This window comes from Epinephelus lanceolatus, chromosome 21 (genome assembly GCF_041903045.1).
Source record: "Epinephelus lanceolatus isolate andai-2023 chromosome 21, ASM4190304v1, whole genome shotgun sequence".
NCBI classification, from domain to species: Eukaryota; Metazoa; Chordata; class Actinopteri; order Perciformes; family Serranidae; genus Epinephelus; species Epinephelus lanceolatus.
In genome coordinates this window covers 18,725,496-18,745,000 of record NC_135754.1, presented here as the reverse complement: position 1 = coordinate 18,745,000, position 19,505 = coordinate 18,725,496, and the positions used below count along the sequence as shown (strand labels likewise).

The 19,505-nt window shown below is 44.0% G+C and overlaps 2 protein-coding genes across 2 annotated transcripts in view; one reads left to right on the top strand and one right to left on the bottom strand.

Annotated features, from left to right (window-relative positions):
* LOC117246717 (integrin alpha-M-like) overlaps window positions 1–1,909 on the top strand; it is a 30,287-nt gene extending 28,378 nt beyond the window's left edge. The window contains exon 30 of the mRNA XM_033610651.2: window positions 1–1,909. This exon is cut by the window's left edge and continues 1,311 nt beyond it. The gene's annotated coding sequence lies outside the window, so the exon portion shown is untranslated.
* Window positions 1–18,613, bottom strand: part of LOC144459376 (uncharacterized) — a 19,926-nt gene extending 1,313 nt beyond the window's left edge. Inside the window, exons 1-38 of the mRNA XM_078163204.1 lie at window positions 18,543–18,613; window positions 17,955–17,975; window positions 16,409–16,571; window positions 15,930–16,198; window positions 15,538–15,683; window positions 15,143–15,449; window positions 14,659–14,821; window positions 14,278–14,546; window positions 14,037–14,182; window positions 13,642–13,948; window positions 13,158–13,320; window positions 12,777–13,045; window positions 12,536–12,681; window positions 12,141–12,447; window positions 11,657–11,819; window positions 11,276–11,544; window positions 11,035–11,180; window positions 10,640–10,946; window positions 10,098–10,260; window positions 9,717–9,985; window positions 9,476–9,621; window positions 9,081–9,387; window positions 8,597–8,759; window positions 8,216–8,484; window positions 7,975–8,120; window positions 7,580–7,886; window positions 7,096–7,258; window positions 6,717–6,985; window positions 6,476–6,621; window positions 6,078–6,387; window positions 4,710–4,872; window positions 4,331–4,599; window positions 4,090–4,235; window positions 3,704–4,001; window positions 3,434–3,605; window positions 3,076–3,341; window positions 2,845–2,942; window positions 1–2,734 (exon numbers count right to left, since the gene is read on the bottom strand). The exon at window positions 1–2,734 is cut by the window's left edge and continues 1,313 nt beyond it. Coding sequence (XP_078019330.1) covers window positions 2,480–2,734; window positions 2,845–2,942; window positions 3,076–3,341; window positions 3,434–3,605; window positions 3,704–4,001; window positions 4,090–4,235; window positions 4,331–4,599; window positions 4,710–4,872; window positions 6,078–6,387; window positions 6,476–6,621; window positions 6,717–6,985; window positions 7,096–7,258; window positions 7,580–7,886; window positions 7,975–8,120; window positions 8,216–8,484; window positions 8,597–8,759; window positions 9,081–9,387; window positions 9,476–9,621; window positions 9,717–9,985; window positions 10,098–10,260; window positions 10,640–10,946; window positions 11,035–11,180; window positions 11,276–11,544; window positions 11,657–11,819; window positions 12,141–12,447; window positions 12,536–12,681; window positions 12,777–13,045; window positions 13,158–13,320; window positions 13,642–13,948; window positions 14,037–14,182; window positions 14,278–14,546; window positions 14,659–14,821; window positions 15,143–15,449; window positions 15,538–15,683; window positions 15,930–16,198; window positions 16,409–16,571; window positions 17,955–17,975; window positions 18,543–18,597 — 7,941 coding nt within the window. The 5' untranslated portion in view covers window positions 18,598–18,613 and the 3' untranslated portion in view covers window positions 1–2,479. The remainder of the gene's footprint in view (window positions 2,735–2,844; window positions 2,943–3,075; window positions 3,342–3,433; window positions 3,606–3,703; window positions 4,002–4,089; window positions 4,236–4,330; window positions 4,600–4,709; window positions 4,873–6,077; window positions 6,388–6,475; window positions 6,622–6,716; window positions 6,986–7,095; window positions 7,259–7,579; window positions 7,887–7,974; window positions 8,121–8,215; window positions 8,485–8,596; window positions 8,760–9,080; window positions 9,388–9,475; window positions 9,622–9,716; window positions 9,986–10,097; window positions 10,261–10,639; window positions 10,947–11,034; window positions 11,181–11,275; window positions 11,545–11,656; window positions 11,820–12,140; window positions 12,448–12,535; window positions 12,682–12,776; window positions 13,046–13,157; window positions 13,321–13,641; window positions 13,949–14,036; window positions 14,183–14,277; window positions 14,547–14,658; window positions 14,822–15,142; window positions 15,450–15,537; window positions 15,684–15,929; window positions 16,199–16,408; window positions 16,572–17,954; window positions 17,976–18,542) is intronic.
* Between the last annotated feature and the right edge of the window lie 892 nt (window positions 18,614–19,505).

The following is a 19,505-nucleotide window of genomic DNA, read 5'->3' as shown; positions in this document are numbered from 1 at the left end:
CTTTGCTGGAAAGAAATATAAAGTTATCTTTAACATCTCTAGCTAACGTTAGCTAAAGTTAGCCTAACGTTAGCTCCTAGCTGCTGTTCATCATGTCACCTTGTTCGCTGGGAGTTCATTAGCCTATTTTTTTGTAGTTTTGTACTTCGGTGATCGTACATCATTGTTAGCTGTTGTCCATAGGGCTCTAGTTAAGCTAATGTTAACTTCTGGAGCTTAGCTTCATTAATTTATCTGTAATCGCAGAGATAACAAAGATTGGCAAACGTTTTACTGAATGATTCAATGTAAATACTGTAGCACCAAACTAAGGGAGAGACACTCTTTGTAAACTGGTAAAAAGGCCATTATCCTTTTCTCATATTCTGAGCCAAAAACCTTAACTTCAGTGACACTTTAACTTGTCTTTGATGGTGACGGCAACGAGATGCAGTTCACAAGCGTACACTGTGACCTGTAAATTTTGGCTTGTAATTTTGCTTTTCATCGACCTTCTCAACAATGAAATGATGAATATATCCCTCTAATGCGTAGTTTAGGCCCTTTTGGTTACTTCTCAATGACATCTGATCGTTATGTTATCAATTCCCTCCTGCGAAATGCCGTGTACTGTGACACCTGCCATAGCGCCCAGTCACTGAATGTTGGTAGTTTGTCGAGTGAGTGGGGAGGGGGGCGTGACTTAGCCATAGGTCACTTAGCAGCACCACTTAACCAGCTAGCTTACACTCTGGTGGTGCACAGTGCAAAGCAGCCAAGGCTAACATTGGCTAACCAGACACAACTACATCACAAAACATTAAAATCTCACCCTCTTGAAATGGACATTGCTTTGAAAGAGTAACTAAACCTCACCTCAGGATTTCGACCAAAGTGACTCCTCCCTGGGCCATGGACAAGAGTATCAAAATGGGCAGTGCTGGCTAAGACACGCCCAGTCACTCATTGTGCTGCCTCTAGACCACACACACATTAGCTCCATTAGCAATGAACAATGATAGCACCCACACTTTTGAACGCAAGTGAAAGGTCGTACGAAGTGGTTGCTTTTTTTTTCTTTTAAAAATAAACCAGTTAGTTACTGTTTAGAAGGTGTTAGGATATTAAAAGCAAAGTAAGACAAAACTGACATCCCTAGTTTTACCTCTTTAGGTACTAAAAATAATTTAAACAGTCTGATCAGAGACGTCTTAGACATGCACCCTGTGACCATGGACCTCATGTAGACATTAGTATGTATTAGGGAGTCAAAATTAATTTATTTAAAAAAAGGTGGGAACTACTTAACTTATATCACAGATGCATGATAATTGTGTAAAATGGTGGAGGGTGAATGTTGTGCCATTAGAGAGGGATTTCAGACACAGCCCATGTGATGCCATGTGGCAGGAGGCTTTACAAAATGACTGTACATTTTTCTGACTCAAATTTTGTACTGAATAACTCACTGTTTGGCTACAGTGACATTTTTGCTTTTGTATTTTCTGCGAGCTATGCGTGTCAATTTGTAGAATTTATTGTGAAGTGAAAAACACAGTATGACCACCTGGACTCTGGTTTTATCCCATCTTGTACTGTAAAACTGCTGAAAGTGAAACTGCAATACTGAGACATTTATTTTATGCTTCATCGATATTTATTATACATGTGATTAAATTTTTTTTGTCTTTATTTAAGAGGATTTACCTTCATACATGAGTTAACATTGCATTTTTAAGTAGAAAGACATCAGAGGTGCAGTGGAATACAGAATAAATAACACAGAAGTTCCTTCATTTAACTGGATTCAGTGAAACACGTGATAAAAGGCATTTCTCTGTACAATTCATTCATAGAAAAACATTCATCGTACTACAGTAAAACATTTTTTGTTATTATAAAAATAAACTTTTCAGGAAGTGCCTGACAAGTGACCTGAGTATCTTTAGTGCATTTACAGAGCGGAGTGTCTATTTGCACCTGGGTGAAGTTAGTCACACTGCAGCTGTTCAGCTATTTACACCCATCCATATTTGATGTGTCCTCATCGAAGTGGTTGTGATTAGGGTAAAGGGGTCATGGTTAGTGCTAGTATGAGGCAATCTTGGATATTCTCTGAGATTAAGGTGGTAAATTTACACAAACTCACAAATGTGCCGCCAGAAGGTCAGGTGACATAGGATAAAGAGCGACACAGTCCACTGGGGGAGTAAGATGTGGTGGGTAAATGTGTCAAGCACAGAACTTTCACACAGGAGACGGGGATGAGTTTGATATTAGTTTGTGCTGACGTATTATTTTTGGGTTGAATAAAGCTGCTGAATACACACTGTGTAAATAAACTTCAGCAGAATAGCTGTATAGACCCATTTCATGTTAACATCATATTTGGACATAGCATTATTGGTGAAGGACACCTGGGTGCAAATAGAACTTGCCTTCACCAAGAGCTTTCAAGTGCAATGATGAACAACTTCAACCACCCAAGCTGACAACAGACCTACCACCCTGACAACAGAAACACTGAGGTAACAGGAACAACGAAAGATAGGAATAATGAAATTGAGAAACCCGCTGCAGCTGATGCAGGGGACGGCATGTCGTCAACCGTCTCCTTTAAGAAGGACCCGTATCTTGAAGTTTTGGCAAAGACCTGAATATCAGCGCGAAGTGATTTGCTTTCACTCACTGACACAACGGCCACTTGGAACCAAGACGTGTCCGACTTGCACAGCAGAGGGCTGCCCTGATCCCCCTGCAAATGCAAACACACAAGATTAATCATCAGTGAGGTCCTGAGACTCCTCCGCCTTGATGACAGGGTAAACAGATTTCAGAAACACTGGTGGATGGGAAAACTTGTACCTGTTGAAGGTCCATGGCATAAGTGCAGATGTTCTCCGAATTAGAACTATTCCCACAATTGGCCACCTCAGTTTCAAGGTCTCGGAGGTTCGAACCAGCTTTAACAGTGCATGGAAAAATCATATTTAATCACATAAATTTTTAAATGATGATCATCAAATGATGCCTGCATATATGAGGCAACTATTAAAAATCTGCTTTCTCTAACACAAAAGCTTGATATACCCATACCTTTGCTCTTGCTGCCCATCTCCCAACCTGCCACCCAGCAGCGAGTCCCACTGGGGAAGGTTCTGTCGCTGCTGACATCCATACACACAGGCTGGGTATAATCTGTCAATATGACCGGTTCAGTCAGCAGCAGCACTGCAATATTGGAACCTGTCATTTGGCTCAGTATAATCCTCGCAACACCAACAGACATCTCAAACTCTTCAGAGCCGTTCACAAGTTGCTGGCCCACAAACACACTCCACTCACGGGCATCTGGATTGGAGCTGTCAGGAGGATAGAGGGTACCATATTCTGTGATCTCAAGCTTAAATGTTATACAATGAATAATGAATATAAAAATGTATTCTATTCTTACGTGGAGAAGCATTGTGCAGAAGTAAGGACGAAACGGCGAGAGATGAGGGATCCTCCACAAGTATAGACCCCATTTTTGTGGAGACTAACCATCCAGGGCCACGTCCCTCCAGGTACAAAACCATTGTCACCTATGGCACGACTGTTCATTGGAGCTTTGCCACACACTGAAGCTAAATGTTAAAAATTGAAAAATGAAGAGAAGCAGAAATAAATGACAGAGGAAAATAACACAATCCAAATTTAAACAATTTAAACAAAGGACACTCACGTGCAGGAGTGGTTGCAATTTGGGAAGTAGTACTTGGTTTTTTGGTCGGTGAAGATGTTGAGGGAACTGGCAGACCAGGACAGGTGAAGCTGCTGTCAGCATCCAGCCCACTGGAGGTGAAGCGCACAAAGCCTGGCTGATCAGAGCTGATGTGGGAGTTGATCCAGGACTGGTAACTGGACACTCTGGAGTAGACTCCAGGCAGATTGGGACGAGCACAGCCAAAACCAAAACTAACAATTCCAGACTGGACCCACACGGAGCCCTGCTGGCTCACCATTGGACCTCCTGAGTCACCCTGAGGAGACGGAGAGGACACGTGTGAGGATTTCACTCCATCCTAAACACATTAACCAACAAGCGACAGATTGAATGAAGCAGCCTACCTGACATGAGTCTTTGCCTCCTGCCAGAAGACCAGCACAGATCATGTTGTCCGTGATTGTACCCACTCCATTCAGACAGTTACACTGTCTGTTTCCCACAACTGGCACCTCCACTTCTTGAAGAGTTTCAGGGAACGGTAATGACACTGGGGGAGCAGCAACAAGAGAGACAATTCACACATCCATCTACTGTTTATAGGACACTGAAACAAAAGTGTTTGTCAGCAACAAGCAGACTGACCTCCCTCCTCCACTGCGCCCCAGCCAGTGACCCAGCTATCAGTACCGCTGTTGAACACACTGTCACTGGCTGCCAGACACACAGGTCTGATGTAGTCTGTGAATGTGACTGGTGAGGAGAGTCTGAGCAGAGCAATGTCGTTGTTGCTGGTGTCACTGTCATAGTTTGGATGCAAAATGATTCTGGAAACACGTCTGGACACTTCGTTTGGGTTTGCACCCTGCAGGTTCTGACGACCGAGAGAAACCCGCCATCCAGACGTACTCGGCCTGAAGTAAAATGTGAAAATGTATTAGTTTCAGGAAGAACATGGACTAAAAGTCAAACCAAATATTCAAACACTGAACATTTGATCTCTTCTAATATTACAGTTACCCACCTGGAGAAGCAGTGAGCAGCAGACATCACCCACTCTCTGTTGATGAGGGAACCACCACAAACATGGCTACCAAATCTCTGCAGACTAACCTGCCAGGGCCAACTTCCAGCTGGAGCGTCTTCACCTCCAACTATCCTGTTGTTCAGGGGAGTGATGCCACACACTGCAAACAACAGGACATAAAAACAGGACCTTAAATTAGCAAAACAGACTCACAATAATTTGAGAAACTATTCATAAATAAATCTTTATAATTACTGCTGCTGAGTCTCTGGGACACAGGGGCTTGTTTCACTGAAAGTGTATCAACACCACTGCACAGGCTCCCATGAAAGACCTGAAATCAACATATATACTGTGCCAACTGACCCTTCGCTAAGTCCCTCCCCCAGACACAGAATGGCCAATGATAATGTAGCATTGGGCCAGCTCAGACCAGGGTCTGACAACAACACAGCTGTGCTCCATTGACTCTAATGCAGTCGTTTCAGATTTCCTTCATTTTCAGGCTGGTGTTGTGGATTTGGAGCTAAATGTTGTGTCTGGGGCACGTCGTGTATTAATGATACTCGTTACCTGGAGAGGTTGGGAAAAGATACAAGTTTCTTCCCGTTCCAAAACCAAAATCAAACCCTGAAAAGTGTAGGGTTAGCTAGCTAGCTACTGAAGATATAGCCTACTGAATGTATACACATGCTGCTTTTGCTTTTTAATGATTATAACAGTGAAGAAAGACCGACCCTGCTGTACAGGAACCAGTGAAGGGAAGCAGGGAAACTCTGCTGATATTGAACCAGCTGTGTGTCATTGCAGTGTGCACAGATGAACGTTGTTTAGCTCATGCCAGAGCTCCCCGCCTGTCTGCCAGTGGAGGTCCAGGTGCTGGCAGTGGCAAGGGAGCGAAGCCAAACACTGTTTATCTGCACACACTGCGATGCCACACAGCTGGTTCAATATCAGCAGAGTTTCCCCTTATATTCATTGTCTTCTGTGGCGATCAGCAGTGATGTGGTGGTTCACTTTGACACTGTGATCTGTAGCCTATAGTTCGGCTTTAGCTTCTAACTATCTTTGTCTTTTTAACCTGTTGTTGCTGCTGAGTCAGTTTGACATCCTGGATATATCCTTCAAACACAGACTGTAGACCCCTCTGTCTGCTTCTCTCTGGAATCACTCTTTCCTTTTTCACAAAATATTATAATATTTGTTACAGTGTGGGCTCCATGCTTACTGCGACAGCTTGTAGGACCATCAGAAAGGGGTGGGGCTTAGTGAAGGGTCAATTGTACCCCGGACTGTCACTTTTAGCTACAAAAAAGGGACAAATGACAGTCATGTTGAAAATGCTGCTGTAGTGAGAGTACTTACATTCAGCACTTGATGCTGTGGATCCTGAATCTGTAGTTGTGTCTGGTGCTGCAGTACCAGTAGCAGCAGCAGGAGGAGGTGGCAGACCAGGACAGGTGAAGCTGCTGTCAGCATCCAGCCCACTGGAGGTGAAGCGCACAAAGCCTGGCTGATCAGAGCTGATGTGGGAGTTGATCCAGGACTGGTAACTGGACACTCTGGAGTAGACTCCAGGCAGATTGGGACGAGCACAGCCAAAACCAAAACTAACAATTCCAGACTGGACCCACACGGAGCCCTGCTGGCTCACCATTGGACCTCCTGAGTCACCCTGAGGAGACGGAGAGGACACGTGTGAGGATTTCACTCCATCCTAAACACATTTAGCAACAAGTGACAGATTGAATGAAGCAGCCTACCTGACATGAGTCTTTGCCTCCTGCCAGAAGACCAGCACAGATCATGTTGTCCGTGATTGTACCCACTCCATTCAGACAGTTACACTGTCTGTTTCCCACAACTGGCACCTCCACTTCTTGAAGAGTTTCAGGGAACGGTAATGACACTGAGGGAGCAACAACAATAGAGACAATTCACACATCCATCTACTGTTTATAGGACATTTAAACAAAAGTGTTTGTCAGCAACAAGCAGACTGACCTCCCTCCTCCACTGCGCCCCAGCCAGTGACCCAGCTATCAGTACCGCTGTTGAACACACTGTCACTGGCTGCCAGACACACAGGTCTGATGTAGTCTGTGAATGTGACTGGTGAGGTGAGTCTGAGCAGAGCAATGTCGTTATTGCTGGTGTCACGGTCATAGTTTGGATGCAAAATGATTCTGGAAACACGTCTGGACACTTCGTTTGGGTTTGCACCCTGCAGGTTCTGACGACCGAGAGAAACCTGCCATCCAGACGTACTCGGCCTGAAGTAAAATGTAAAAATGTATTAGTTTCAGGAAGAACATGGACTAAAAGTCAAACCAAAGACACAAACACAGTAAAATTCATTCTCAATTATATAACAACTACCCACCTGGAGAAGCAGTGAGCAGCAGACATCACCCACTCTCTGTTGATGAGGGAACCACCACAAACATGGCCGCCAAATCTCTGCAGACTAACCTGCCAGGGCCAACTTCCAGCTGGAGCGTCTTCACCTCCAACTATCCTGTTGTTCAGGGGAGTGATGCCACACACTGCAAACAACAGGACACAGAAAGAGGACCTTAAAGTAGCAACACAGGCTAACAATACTTACAGAGGCTACTAAATGCAATCGGGGGGCAGCAGCAATAGTAACGATGTATGATTGAGTATACAAAAAAATCATAACTAAATACTATGATGTTACATCAGAACAGACACTGTGGCCGACAGCATGACACAACATGGTAACATGAAAGGGCTGAAAGCAACACAGATACTAGACAAATTGTTCCCTGGTCTGTTATATTTTTTACCAACAAAGAAAGAAATGACATGAATAATCCTCGTGCTATGGTCGAGAGAATACTTACATTCAGCACTGGAAACTGTGGATCCTGCAGCTGTAGCTGTGTTTGGTGCTGCAGTACCAGTAGCAGCAGCAGGAGGAGGCAGACCAGGACAGGTGAAGCTGCTGTCAGCATCCAGCCCACTGGAGGTGAAGCGCACAAAGCCTGGCTGATCAGAGCTGATGTGGGAGTTGATCCAGGACTGGTAACTGGACACTCTGGAGTAGACTCCAGGCAGATTGGGACGAGCACAGCCAAAACCAAAACTAACAATTCCAGACTGGACCCACACGGAGCCCTGCTGGCTCACCATTGGACCTCCTGAGTCACCCTGAGGAGACGGAGAGGACACGTGTGAGGATTTCACTCCATCCTAAACACATTTAGCAACAAGTGACAGATTGAATGAAGCAGCCTACCTGACATGAGTCTTTGCCTCCTGCCAGAAGACCAGCACAGATCATGTTGTCTGTGATTGTACCCACTCCATTCAGACAGTTACACTGTCTGTTTCCCACAACTGGCACCTCCACTTCTTGAAGAGTTTCAGGGAACGGTAATGACACTGAGAGAGCAACAACAAGAGAGACAATTCACACATCCATCTACTGTTTATAGGACACTGAAACAAAAGTGTTTGTCAGCAACAAGCAGACTGACCTCCCTCCTCCACTGCGCCCCAGCCAGTAACCCAGCTATCAGTACTGCTGTTGAACACACTGTCACTGGCTGCCAGACACACAGGTCTGATGTAGTCTGTGAATGTGACTGGTGAGGAGAGTCTGAGCAGAGCAATGTCGTTGTTGCTGGTGTCACTGTCATAGTTTGGATGCAAAATGATTGTGGCAACAGTTCTGGACACTTCGTTTGGGTTTTCGCCCTGCAGGTTCTGACGACCGAGAGAAACCTGCCATCCAGACGTACTCGAACTGAAGTAAAAATGATAAAAATGTATTAGTTTTGGGAAGAACATGGACTAAAAGTCAAACCAAATATTCAAACACTGAACATTTGATCTCTTCTAATATTACAGTTACCCACCTGGAGAAGCAGTGAGCAGCAGACATCACCCACTCTCTGTTGATGAGGGAACCACCACAAACATGGCCGCCAAATCTCTGCAGACTAACCTGCCAGGGCCAACTTCCAGCTGGAGCGTCTTCACCTCCAACTATCCTGTTGTTCAGGGGAGTGATGCCACACACTGCAAACAACAGGACACAGAAAGAGGACCTTAAAGTAGCAACACAGGCTAACAATACTTACAGAGGCTACTAAATGCAATCGGGGGGCAGCAGCAATAGTAACGATGTATGATTGAGTATACAAAAAAATCATAACTAAATACTATGATGTTACATCAGAACAGACACTGTGGCCGACAGCATGACACAACATGGTAACATGAAAGGGCTGAAAGCAACACAGATACTAGACAAATTGTTCCCTGGTCTGTTATATTTTTTACCAACAAAGAAAGAAATGACATGAATAATCCTCGTGCTATGGTCGAGAGAATACTTACATTCAGCACTGGAAACTGTGGATCCTGCAGCTGTAGCTGTGTTTGGTGCTGCAGTACCAGTAGCAGCAGCAGGAGGAGGCAGACCAGGACAGGTGAAGCTGCTGTCAGCATCCAGCCCACTGGAGGTGAAGCGCACAAAGCCTGGCTGATCAGAGCTGATGTGGGAGTTGATCCAGGACTGGTAACTGGACACTCTGGAGTAGACTCCAGGCAGATTGGGACGAGCACAGCCAAAACCAAAACTAACAATTCCAGACTGGACCCACACGGAGCCCTGCTGGCTCACCATTGGACCTCCTGAGTCACCCTGAGGAGACGGAGAGGACACGTGTGAGGATTTCACTCCATCCTAAACACATTTAGCAACAAGTGACAGATTGAATGAAGCAGCCTACCTGACATGAGTCTTTGCCTCCTGCCAGAAGACCAGCACAGATCATGTTGTCCGTGATTGTACCCACTCCATTCAGACAGTTACACTGTCTGTTTCCCACAACTGGCACCTCCACTTCTTGAAGAGTTTCAGGGAACGGTAATGACACTGAGGGAGCAACCACAATAGAGACAATTCACACATCCATCTACTGTTTATAGGACATTTAAACAAAAGTGTTTGTCAGCAACAAGCAGACTGACCTCCCTCCTCCACTGCGCCCCAGCCAGTGACCCAGCTATCAGTACCGCTGTTGAACACACTGTCACTGGCTGCCAGACACACAGGTCTGATGTAGTCTGTGAATGTGACTGGTGAGGAGAGTCTGAGCAGAGCAATGTCGTTGTTGCTGGTGTCACTGTCATAGTTTGGATGCAAAATGATTGTGGCAACAGTTCTGGACACTTCGTTTGGGTTTTCGCCCTGCAGGTTCTGACGACCGAGAGAAACCTGCCATCCAGACGTACTTGAACTGAAGTAAAAATGATAAAAATGTATTAGTTTTGGGAAGAACATGGACTAAAAGTCAAACCAAATATTCAAACACCCAACATTTGATCTCTTCTAATATTACAGTTACCCACCTGGAGAAGCAGTGAGCAGCAGACATCACCCACTCTCTGTTGATGAGGGAACCACCACAAACATGGCCGCCAAATCTCTGCAGACTAACCTGCCAGGGCCAACTTCCAGCTGGAGCGTCTTCACCTCCAACTATCCTGTTGTTCAGGGGAGTGATGCCACACACTGCAAACAACAGGACACAGAAAGAGGACCTTAAATTAGCAAAACAGACTCACAATACTTACAGAGACTACTAAATGCAATCGGGGACAGCAGCAATAATAACGATTCATTATTCAGTATACAAAACAATTAAAACTAAATACTATGATGTTATGTATTAGCCCTACAAATATGGTTTGTGCATATCTGACATCAGTGACTCCTAATGGGAGCATCAGAACAGACACTGTGGCCGACAGCATGACACAGCATGGTAACATGAAAGGGCTGAAAGCAACACAGATACTAGACAAATTGTTCCCTGGTCTGTTATATTTTTTACCAACAAAGAAAGAAATGACATGAATAATCCTCGTGCTATGGTCGAGAGAATACTTACATTCAGCACTGGAAACTGTGGATCCTGCAGCTGTAGCTGTGTTTGGTGCTGCAGTACCAGTAGCAGCAGGAGGAGGAGGCAGACCAGGACAGGTGAAGCTGCTGTCAGCATCCAGCCCACTGGAGGTGAAGCGCACAAAGCCTGGCTGATCAGAGCTGATGTGGGAGTTGATCCAGGACTGGTAACTGGACACTCTGGAGTAGACTCCAGGCAGATTGGGACGAGCACAGCCAAAACCAAAACTAACAATTCCAGACTGGACCCACACGGAGCCCTGCTGGCTCACCATTGGACCTCCTGAGTCACCCTGAGGAGACGGAGAAGACACGTGTGAGGATTTCACTCCATCCTAAACACATTTAGCAACAAGTGACAGATTGAATGAAGCAGCCTACCTGACATGAGTCTTTGCCTCCTGCCAGAAGACCAGCACAGATCATGTTGTCTGTGATTGTACCCACTCCATTCAGACAGTTACACTGTCTGTTTCCCACAACTGGCACCTCCACTTCTTGAAGAGTTTCAGGGAACGGTAATGACACTGAGAGAGCAACAACAAGAGAGACAATTCACACATCCATCTACTGTTTATAGGACACTGAAACAAAAGTGTTTGTCAGCAACAAGCAGACTGACCTCCCTCCTCCACTGCGCCCCAGCCAGTAACCCAGCTATCAGTACCGCTGTTGAACACACTGTCACTGGCTGCCAGACACACAGGTCTGATGTAGTCTGTGAATGTGACTGGTGAGGAGAGTCTGAGCAGAGCAATGTCGTTGTTGCTGGTGTCACTGTCATAGTTTGGATGCAAAATGATTGTGGCAACAGTTCTGGACACTTCGTTTGGGTTTTCGCCCTGCAGGTTCTGACGACCGAGAGAAACCTGCCATCCAGACGTACTCGAACTGAAGTAAAAATGATAAAAATGTATTAGTTTTGGGAAGAACATGGACTAAAAGTCAAACCAAATATTCAAACACCCAACATTTGATCTCTTCTAATATTACAGTTACCCACCTGGAGAAGCAGTGAGCAGCAGACATCACCCACTCTCTGTTGATGAGGGAACCACCACAAACATGGCCGCCAAATCTCTGCAGACTAACCTGCCAGGGCCAACTTCCAGCTGGAGCGTCTTCACCTCCAACTATCCTGTTGTTCAGGGGAGTGATGCCACACACTGCAAACAACAGGACACAGAAAGAGGACCTTAAAGTAGCAACACAGGCTAACAATACTTACAGAGGCTACTAAATGCAATCGGGGGGCAGCAGCAATAGTAACGATGTATGATTGAGTATACAAAAAAATCATAACTAAATACTATGATGTTACATCAGAACAGACACTGTGGCCGACAGCATGACACAACATGGTAACATGAAAGGGCTGAAAGCAACACAGATACTAGACAAATTGTTCCCTGGTCTGTTATATTTTTTACCAACAAAGAAAGAAATGACATGAATAATCCTCGTGCTATGGTCGAGAGAATACTTACATTCAGCACTGGAAACTGTGGATCCTGCAGCTGTAGCTGTGTTTGGTGCTGCAGTACCAGTAGCAGCAGCAGGAGGAGGCAGACCAGGACAGGTGAAGCTGCTGTCAGCATCCAGCCCACTGGAGGTGAAGCGCACAAAGCCTGGCTGATCAGAGCTGATGTGGGAGTTGATCCAGGACTGGTAACTGGACACTCTGGAGTAGACTCCAGGCAGATTGGGACGAGCACAGCCAAAACCAAAACTAACAATTCCAGACTGGACCCACACGGAGCCCTGCTGGCTCACCATTGGACCTCCTGAGTCACCCTGAGGAGACGGAGAGGACACGTGTGAGGATTTCACTCCATCCTAAACACATTTAGCAACAAGTGACAGATTGAATGAAGCAGCCTACCTGACATGAGTCTTTGCCTCCTGCCAGAAGACCAGCACAGATCATGTTGTCCGTGATTGTACCCACTCCATTCAGACAGTTACACTGTCTGTTTCCCACAACTGGCACCTCCACTTCTTGAAGAGTTTCAGGGAACGGTAATGACACTGAGGGAGCAGCAACAATAGAGACAATTCACACATCCATCTACTGTTTATAGGACATTTAAACAAAAGTGTTTGTCAGCAACAAGCAGACTGACCTCCCTCCTCCACTGCGCCCCAGCCAGTGACCCAGCTATCAGTACCGCTGTTGAACACACTGTCACTGGCTGCCAGACACACAGGTCTGATGTAGTCTGTGAATGTGACTGGTGAGGAGAGTCTGAGCAGAGCAATGTCGGTGTTGCTGGTGAGACTGTCATAGTTTGGATGCAAAATGATTGTGGCAACAGTTCTGGACACTTCGTTTGGGTTTTCGCCCTGCAGGTTCTGACGACCGAGAGAAACCTGCCATCCAGATGTACTCGAACTGAAGTAAAAATGATAAAAATGTATTAGTTTTGGGAAGAACATGGACTAAAAGTCAAACCAAATATTCAAACACCCAACATTTGATCTCTTCTAATATTACAGTTACCCACCTGGAGAAGCAGTGAGCAGCAGACATCACCCACTCTCTGTTGATGAGGGAACCACCACAAACATGGCCGCCAAATCTCTGCAGACTAACCTGCCAGGGCCAACTTCCAGCTGGAGCGTCTTCACCTCCAACTATCCTGTTGTTCAGGGGAGTGATGCCACACACTGCAAACAACAGGACACAGAAAGAGGACCTTAAAGTAGCAACACAGGCTAACAATACTTACAGAGGCTACTAAATGCAATCGGGGGGCAGCAGCAATAGTAACGATGTATGATTGAGTATACAAAAAAATCATAACTAAATACTATGATGTTACATCAGAACAGACACTGTGGCCGACAGCATGACACAACATGGTAACATGAAAGGGCTGAAAGCAACACAGATACTAGACAAATTGTTCCCTGGTCTGTTATATTTTTTACCAACAAAGAAAGAAATTACATGAATAATCCTCGTGCTATGGTCGAGAGAATACTTACATTCAGCACTGGAAACTGTGGATCCTGCAGCTGTAGCTGTGTTTGGTGCTGCAGTACCAGTAGCAGCAGCAGGAGGAGGCAGACCAGGACAGGTGAAGCTGCTGTCAGCATCCAGCCCACTGGAGGTGAAGCGCACAAAGCCTGGCTGATCAGAGCTGATGTGGGAGTTGATCCAGGACTGGTAACTGGACACTCTGGAGTAGACTCCAGGCAGATTGGGACGAGCACAGCCAAAACCAAAACTAACAATTCCAGACTGGACCCACACGGAGCCCTGCTGGCTCACCATTGGACCTCCTGAGTCACCCTGAGGAGACGGAGAGGACACGTGTGAGGATTTCACTCCATCCTAAACACATTTAGCAACAAGTGACAGATTGAATGAAGCAGCCTACCTGACATGAGTCTTTGCCTCCTGCCAGAAGACCAGCACAGATCATGTTGTCCGTGATTGTACCCACTCCATTCAGACAGTTACACTGTCTGTTTCCCACAACTGGCACCTCCACTTCTTGAAGAGTTTCAGGGAACGGTAATGACACTGAGGGAGCAGCAACAATAGAGACAATTCACACATCCATCTACTGTTTATAGGACATTTAAACAAAAGTGTTTGTCAGCAACAAGCAGACTGACCTCCCTCCTCCACTGCGCCCCAGCCAGTGACCCAGCTATCAGTACCGCTGTTGAACACACTGTCACTGGCTGCCAGACACACAGGTCTGATGTAGTCTGTGAATGTGACTGGTGAGGAGAGTCTGAGCAGAGCAATGTCGTTGTTGCTGGTGAGACTGTCATAGTTTGGATGCAAAATGATTGTGGCAACAGTTCTGGACACTTCGTTTGGGTTTTCGCCCTGCAGGTTCTGACGACCGAGAGAAACCTGCCATCCAGATGTACTCGAACTGAAGTAAAAATGATAAAAATGTATTAGTTTTGGGAAGAACATGGACTAAAAGTCAAACCAAATATTCAAACACCCAACATTTGATCTCTTCTAATATTACAGTTACCCACCTGGAGAAGCAGTGAGCAGCAGACATCACCCACTCTCTGTTGATGAGGGAACCACCACAAACATGGCCGCCAAATCTCTGCAGACTAACCTGCCAGGGCCAACTTCCAGCTGGAGCGTCTTCACCTCCAACTATCCTGTTGTTCAGGGGAGTGATGCCACACACTGCAAACAACAGGACACAGAAAGAGGACCTTAAAGTAGCAACACAGGCTAACAATACTTACAGAGGCTACTAAATGCAATCGGGGGGCAGCAGCAATAGTAACGATGTATGATTGAGTATACAAAAAAATCATAACTAAATACTATGATGTTACATCAGAACAGACACTGTGGCCGACAGCATGACACAACATGGTAACATGAAAGGGCTGAAAGCAACACAGATACTAGACAAATTGTTCCCTGGTCTGTTATATTTTTTACCAACAAAGAAAGAAATGACATGAATAATCCTAGTGCTATGGTCGAGAGAATATTTACATTCAGCACTGGAAACTGTGGATCCTGCAGCTGTAGCTGTGTTTGGTGCTGCAGTACCAGTAGCAGCAGCAGGAGGAGGCAGACCAGGACAGGTGAAGCTGCTGTCAGCATCCAGCCCACTGGAGGTGAAGCGCACAAAGCCTGGCTGATCAGAGCTGATGTGGGAGTTGATCCAGGACTGGTAACTGGACACTCTGGAGTAGACTCCAGGCAGATTGGGACGAGCACAGCCAAAACCAAAACTAACAATTCCAGACTGGACCCACACGGAGCCCTGCTGGCTCACCATTGGACCTCCTGAGTCACCCTGAGGAGACAGAGAGGACACGTGTGAGGATTTCACTCCATCCTAAACACATTTAGCAACAAGTGACAGATTGAATGAAGCAGCCTACCTGACATGAGTCTTTGCCTCCTGCCAGAAGACCAGCACAGATCATGTTGTCCGTGATTGTACCCACTCCATTCAGACAGTTACACTGTCTGTTTCCCACAACTGGCACCTCCACTTCTTGAAGAGTTTCAGGGAAGGGGAGGGGCACTGAAACATTAGACAATTCAAGGATAAGATGAACATGCAACAAACAGTATGTTCAGTCACTGTTTTGTGTAGAAAGAAAACTCAGTCAGAGGCTGTAAAAACCACTGTTCTTAACAATGACAACTCTCTCCTAAAACTAAAATATCCCAGAAACAAGACTGTAAGATACATGGCTGAATTTACTGAATGAGAATATGGACATTTCAGGCTTTTAAAATATTACTTTATACATGTTAAAATTCTCACCTCCCTCCTCCACTGCGCCCCAGCCAGTGACCCAACTATCGGTACCACTGTTGAACACACTGTCACTGGCTGCCAGACACACAGGTCTGATGTAGTCTGTGAATGTGACTGGTGAGGAGAGTCTGAGCAGAGCAATGTCGTTGTTGAAAGTGTTACTGTCATAATCCGGGTGTAACACTATCTCAGCAACATTTCTGGACACTTCATTTGGGTTAGCGCCCTGCTGGTTCTGTCGACCTAACAGAATGGTCCATCCTTGTGGCTCTGAGCTGAAGGTAAAACACAATATGAAAATTTAAACAGTAGGATACAGAAATATTTGTGTATGTGACCTGGTTCACCCCGCTTCTAGGAATGTCAAGCATTTTATTATTAGAAATCTCCATGCTGATACTAGCTTTGGTCAAACATTGGTCAAATGCCAGTCCTGACTGAATCATTTTAATAATAAAGGCCATGTTTGTGCTCATGTCACCCACCTGGAGAAGCAGTGAGCAGCAGACATCACCCATTCTTTGTTGATGAGGGAACCACCACAAACATGGCCGCCAAATGCCTGCAGGCTCGCCTGCCATGGCCAACTTCCAGCTAGAGCATCTTCACCTCCAACTATCCTGTTGTTCACGGGAGTAGTGCCGCATACTATAAAATACATCAGTGGGGACAGACTTCAGAAGCAAAATCAGAACACTTTCAAGTAATTATTCAATTGGGTGCTCAGGAGTAACCTGATTACAATTGGCTATTAGATTGTATCGACTCTTGAAAATGGGTTGTTCAAGGAAAAAAAAGGATTCTGTAATCAGATTAGATCATGTAATCCAGTCTTGGATTACAGTTTTGATGTGAATCAAACCTTCAGTATGTGTTGATCAAATCTTTTTTTATTGAGATTGTGATACCTTTGATTTTAAAAAAAAATATCTGGATTATCCTGATCCCTGCAGAAGGGTGGAGTCAGAGTGGATTTTAGGAACAGAATGTAATTAAACTTTTAAATTGGTCAAATACATATAAGATAAACTTTATTCCAGACTCAAGTTCATTTAAAATAATACAAAAACACAGACAATACAATAAAAACAACACAACACAACACAACACAACAAGTAGGTTTAAAACACATACAGGCATCTATTCCAGTGCTTCCAGAAGTATGACAAATATTTTGTGTCACTTTGTGCAGGCACCACTAGGGCCATGATGACTCCATTCTTTGGCTGGCTAAGTCGACACATAAAACTGTAAATATACTTTCTAAGAACAGAATGAAAAGTGGGCACATCACTGCTTTCAAACATATGGCTTGCACTTGTCCATCTTGGATGCCTGAGTAAAATCCTAAATGCATCATTATATGCCACCTGGATTTTTTTCATTTTTGCAGCACTGTAACTGCACCACAAGTGTGCAGTATACAAAGAAGTACAATATGACCTAAACAAAGCTATCTTGACATCATCAGTACACACAGTACATATAAATGTATTTACATTTTGCAATTGACTTTACTAACAGTGATAAAGTAGATAAAGTAGACCTTAGACTTGCAAGTCATGTTTTTAAAAAGGGGGTTTTAAAACTATCCCCATATGCAGGCAATATCAAATAAAAATCACTTCATATAAATTGTGATGACAAAGTAAAAGGAGTGTGTAATAATTGCACCCCCCTGCTGTTTTGTGTCTCTTCAATAAAAACACTTAAAGTGACCCAACGCCGGTTATTCTACCTGTTGTTTTTAAACAGTGAGTGGGCTACAAATGTGATATGTTTGTATCTGGATCAGGGTCATACAATCCAATGTTGCTTTAAAAAAAAATGTACAAAAGTAAAATGGATTAGCTGATCCTGGATAGCAGAGACTTCTAAATCCAGATCATTGTGATAAAGATTAAACTGGAATTAAATGTGTTTTTTTTTAAATTAATAAACCCAATTACAGCTGAACTTGTAAAATATTGGGGAAATGTAAATGCAACATTTCAACAAGACATTTAAACATATGAAATCTTTTCAACTCACCATCAAGCTGGGCATGTGACTCTAGAAAAGAGAAAAATAAATGGTTTATATATATTAATTCTAATTAGTCTGGGTTTTTTCCAGGCAAACACCCAAAAAGAAAAGAAACAGATTATGAACTTCCTGTTGCACAAATCTGAATTATTCTATATTTTTTTTAATTATTCTATTATAATTACTTTATCATAACATTTTCTAGCCATTGATAATGAGCTTGAATACAGATTCTACAACACCAACATGAATGTATAAATCGCTGCCAAAAATACTGATTTTTCTGAAAATTTTACTTTGTTTTACTGAAGGCAAATCAATATATACACCATTTAAAATATACAGGTTTTCTATTAAAATCATATTTTACATCTAACATTCAGCCACTCTGTGTTAAAAATACTCAGCAGTTGACCTTCATGTTCACAAGACAACAATAACAAGCCAAGATCAGAAAGACTTAAAAGTCACATAGCCACGTAGATAAATGAAAATAGAAAGTTAATTTCTGACAAGACTTTCTTCTTATATTAAACTATTTTTCCAGCAACTGCAGCTCAACAAAGGTGTTGGTCCAATCTAAGTGTGACTTACCCGCAGATAAAAGACCCGCTAGAGTCAACACGCAGATCCACTTCTGCACAGCCATTGTGTGACTGCATGGTTCGTGTTTGTCACTCTTTATAAGCCTGGTTTGACCTGTCACCTGCCATGTGTGGGAGTGCTCCTCCCACAAGGCACCCCACATAACATCTTGACAGTTTCCTTGTTACTTTTGCCTAGTTTTGGGGGAATGATTCCAGTGATCCAGTAATGTCATTTCATACGTACACAGCTTAGAGACCACTGTCCTAAGATTATGTTACAGAATATGCCATATCAAAGACGTGATGAATATAGCTTTGATCTTGATTAAAACAAAATCTAGATGAAAAATCCTTTAAATTTCCCCTTTTTTTGTAATGTGACATCTGAAATAAACCTTAATTATGAGTCCTGGTTATTATGACATAGGGTTGCCCCTTATTCACAGTTTAAACAGATCTTAATGCAGCACTATTGGTGCATAAATATTAAGGTTGGTCTTTACTACTTCTGCGTTCCAATCACAAGAGACAACCCTGTCACATATGACACCTTTGCAAACTCAGTGCAAATACCTAACATGTCCTGCTGTTGAGAAACAGCCAGCAGTGGAACAATTGTGCAAGAAGTGACAAAAGTGGCCATGGTCATTGTTTGTAGAAGAATCATGCATTTCAGCACCTTGGCTTTCCTGTAGTTAAATATAGTTTTTCAGAGACAAAACACCCTCTGGTTATGTCACTGCCGTCTTACAAACTAGCAATTATCATGCCGGCGTGACAGAGACAAAATATTCACACTACTTGTGACAGCTATTGATGGCTCACACTAAAAAGCATTTATCTACGGTATGAAGTCAGTTTAGCTTTGATTTTAGTTGCTGAGTAATCTGAAGAAGTTTATTCTCACCTCAAAACATGAACCACAGGCACCACTCATCGTAATTAAAAATAACAATTACCAGACAGGGAT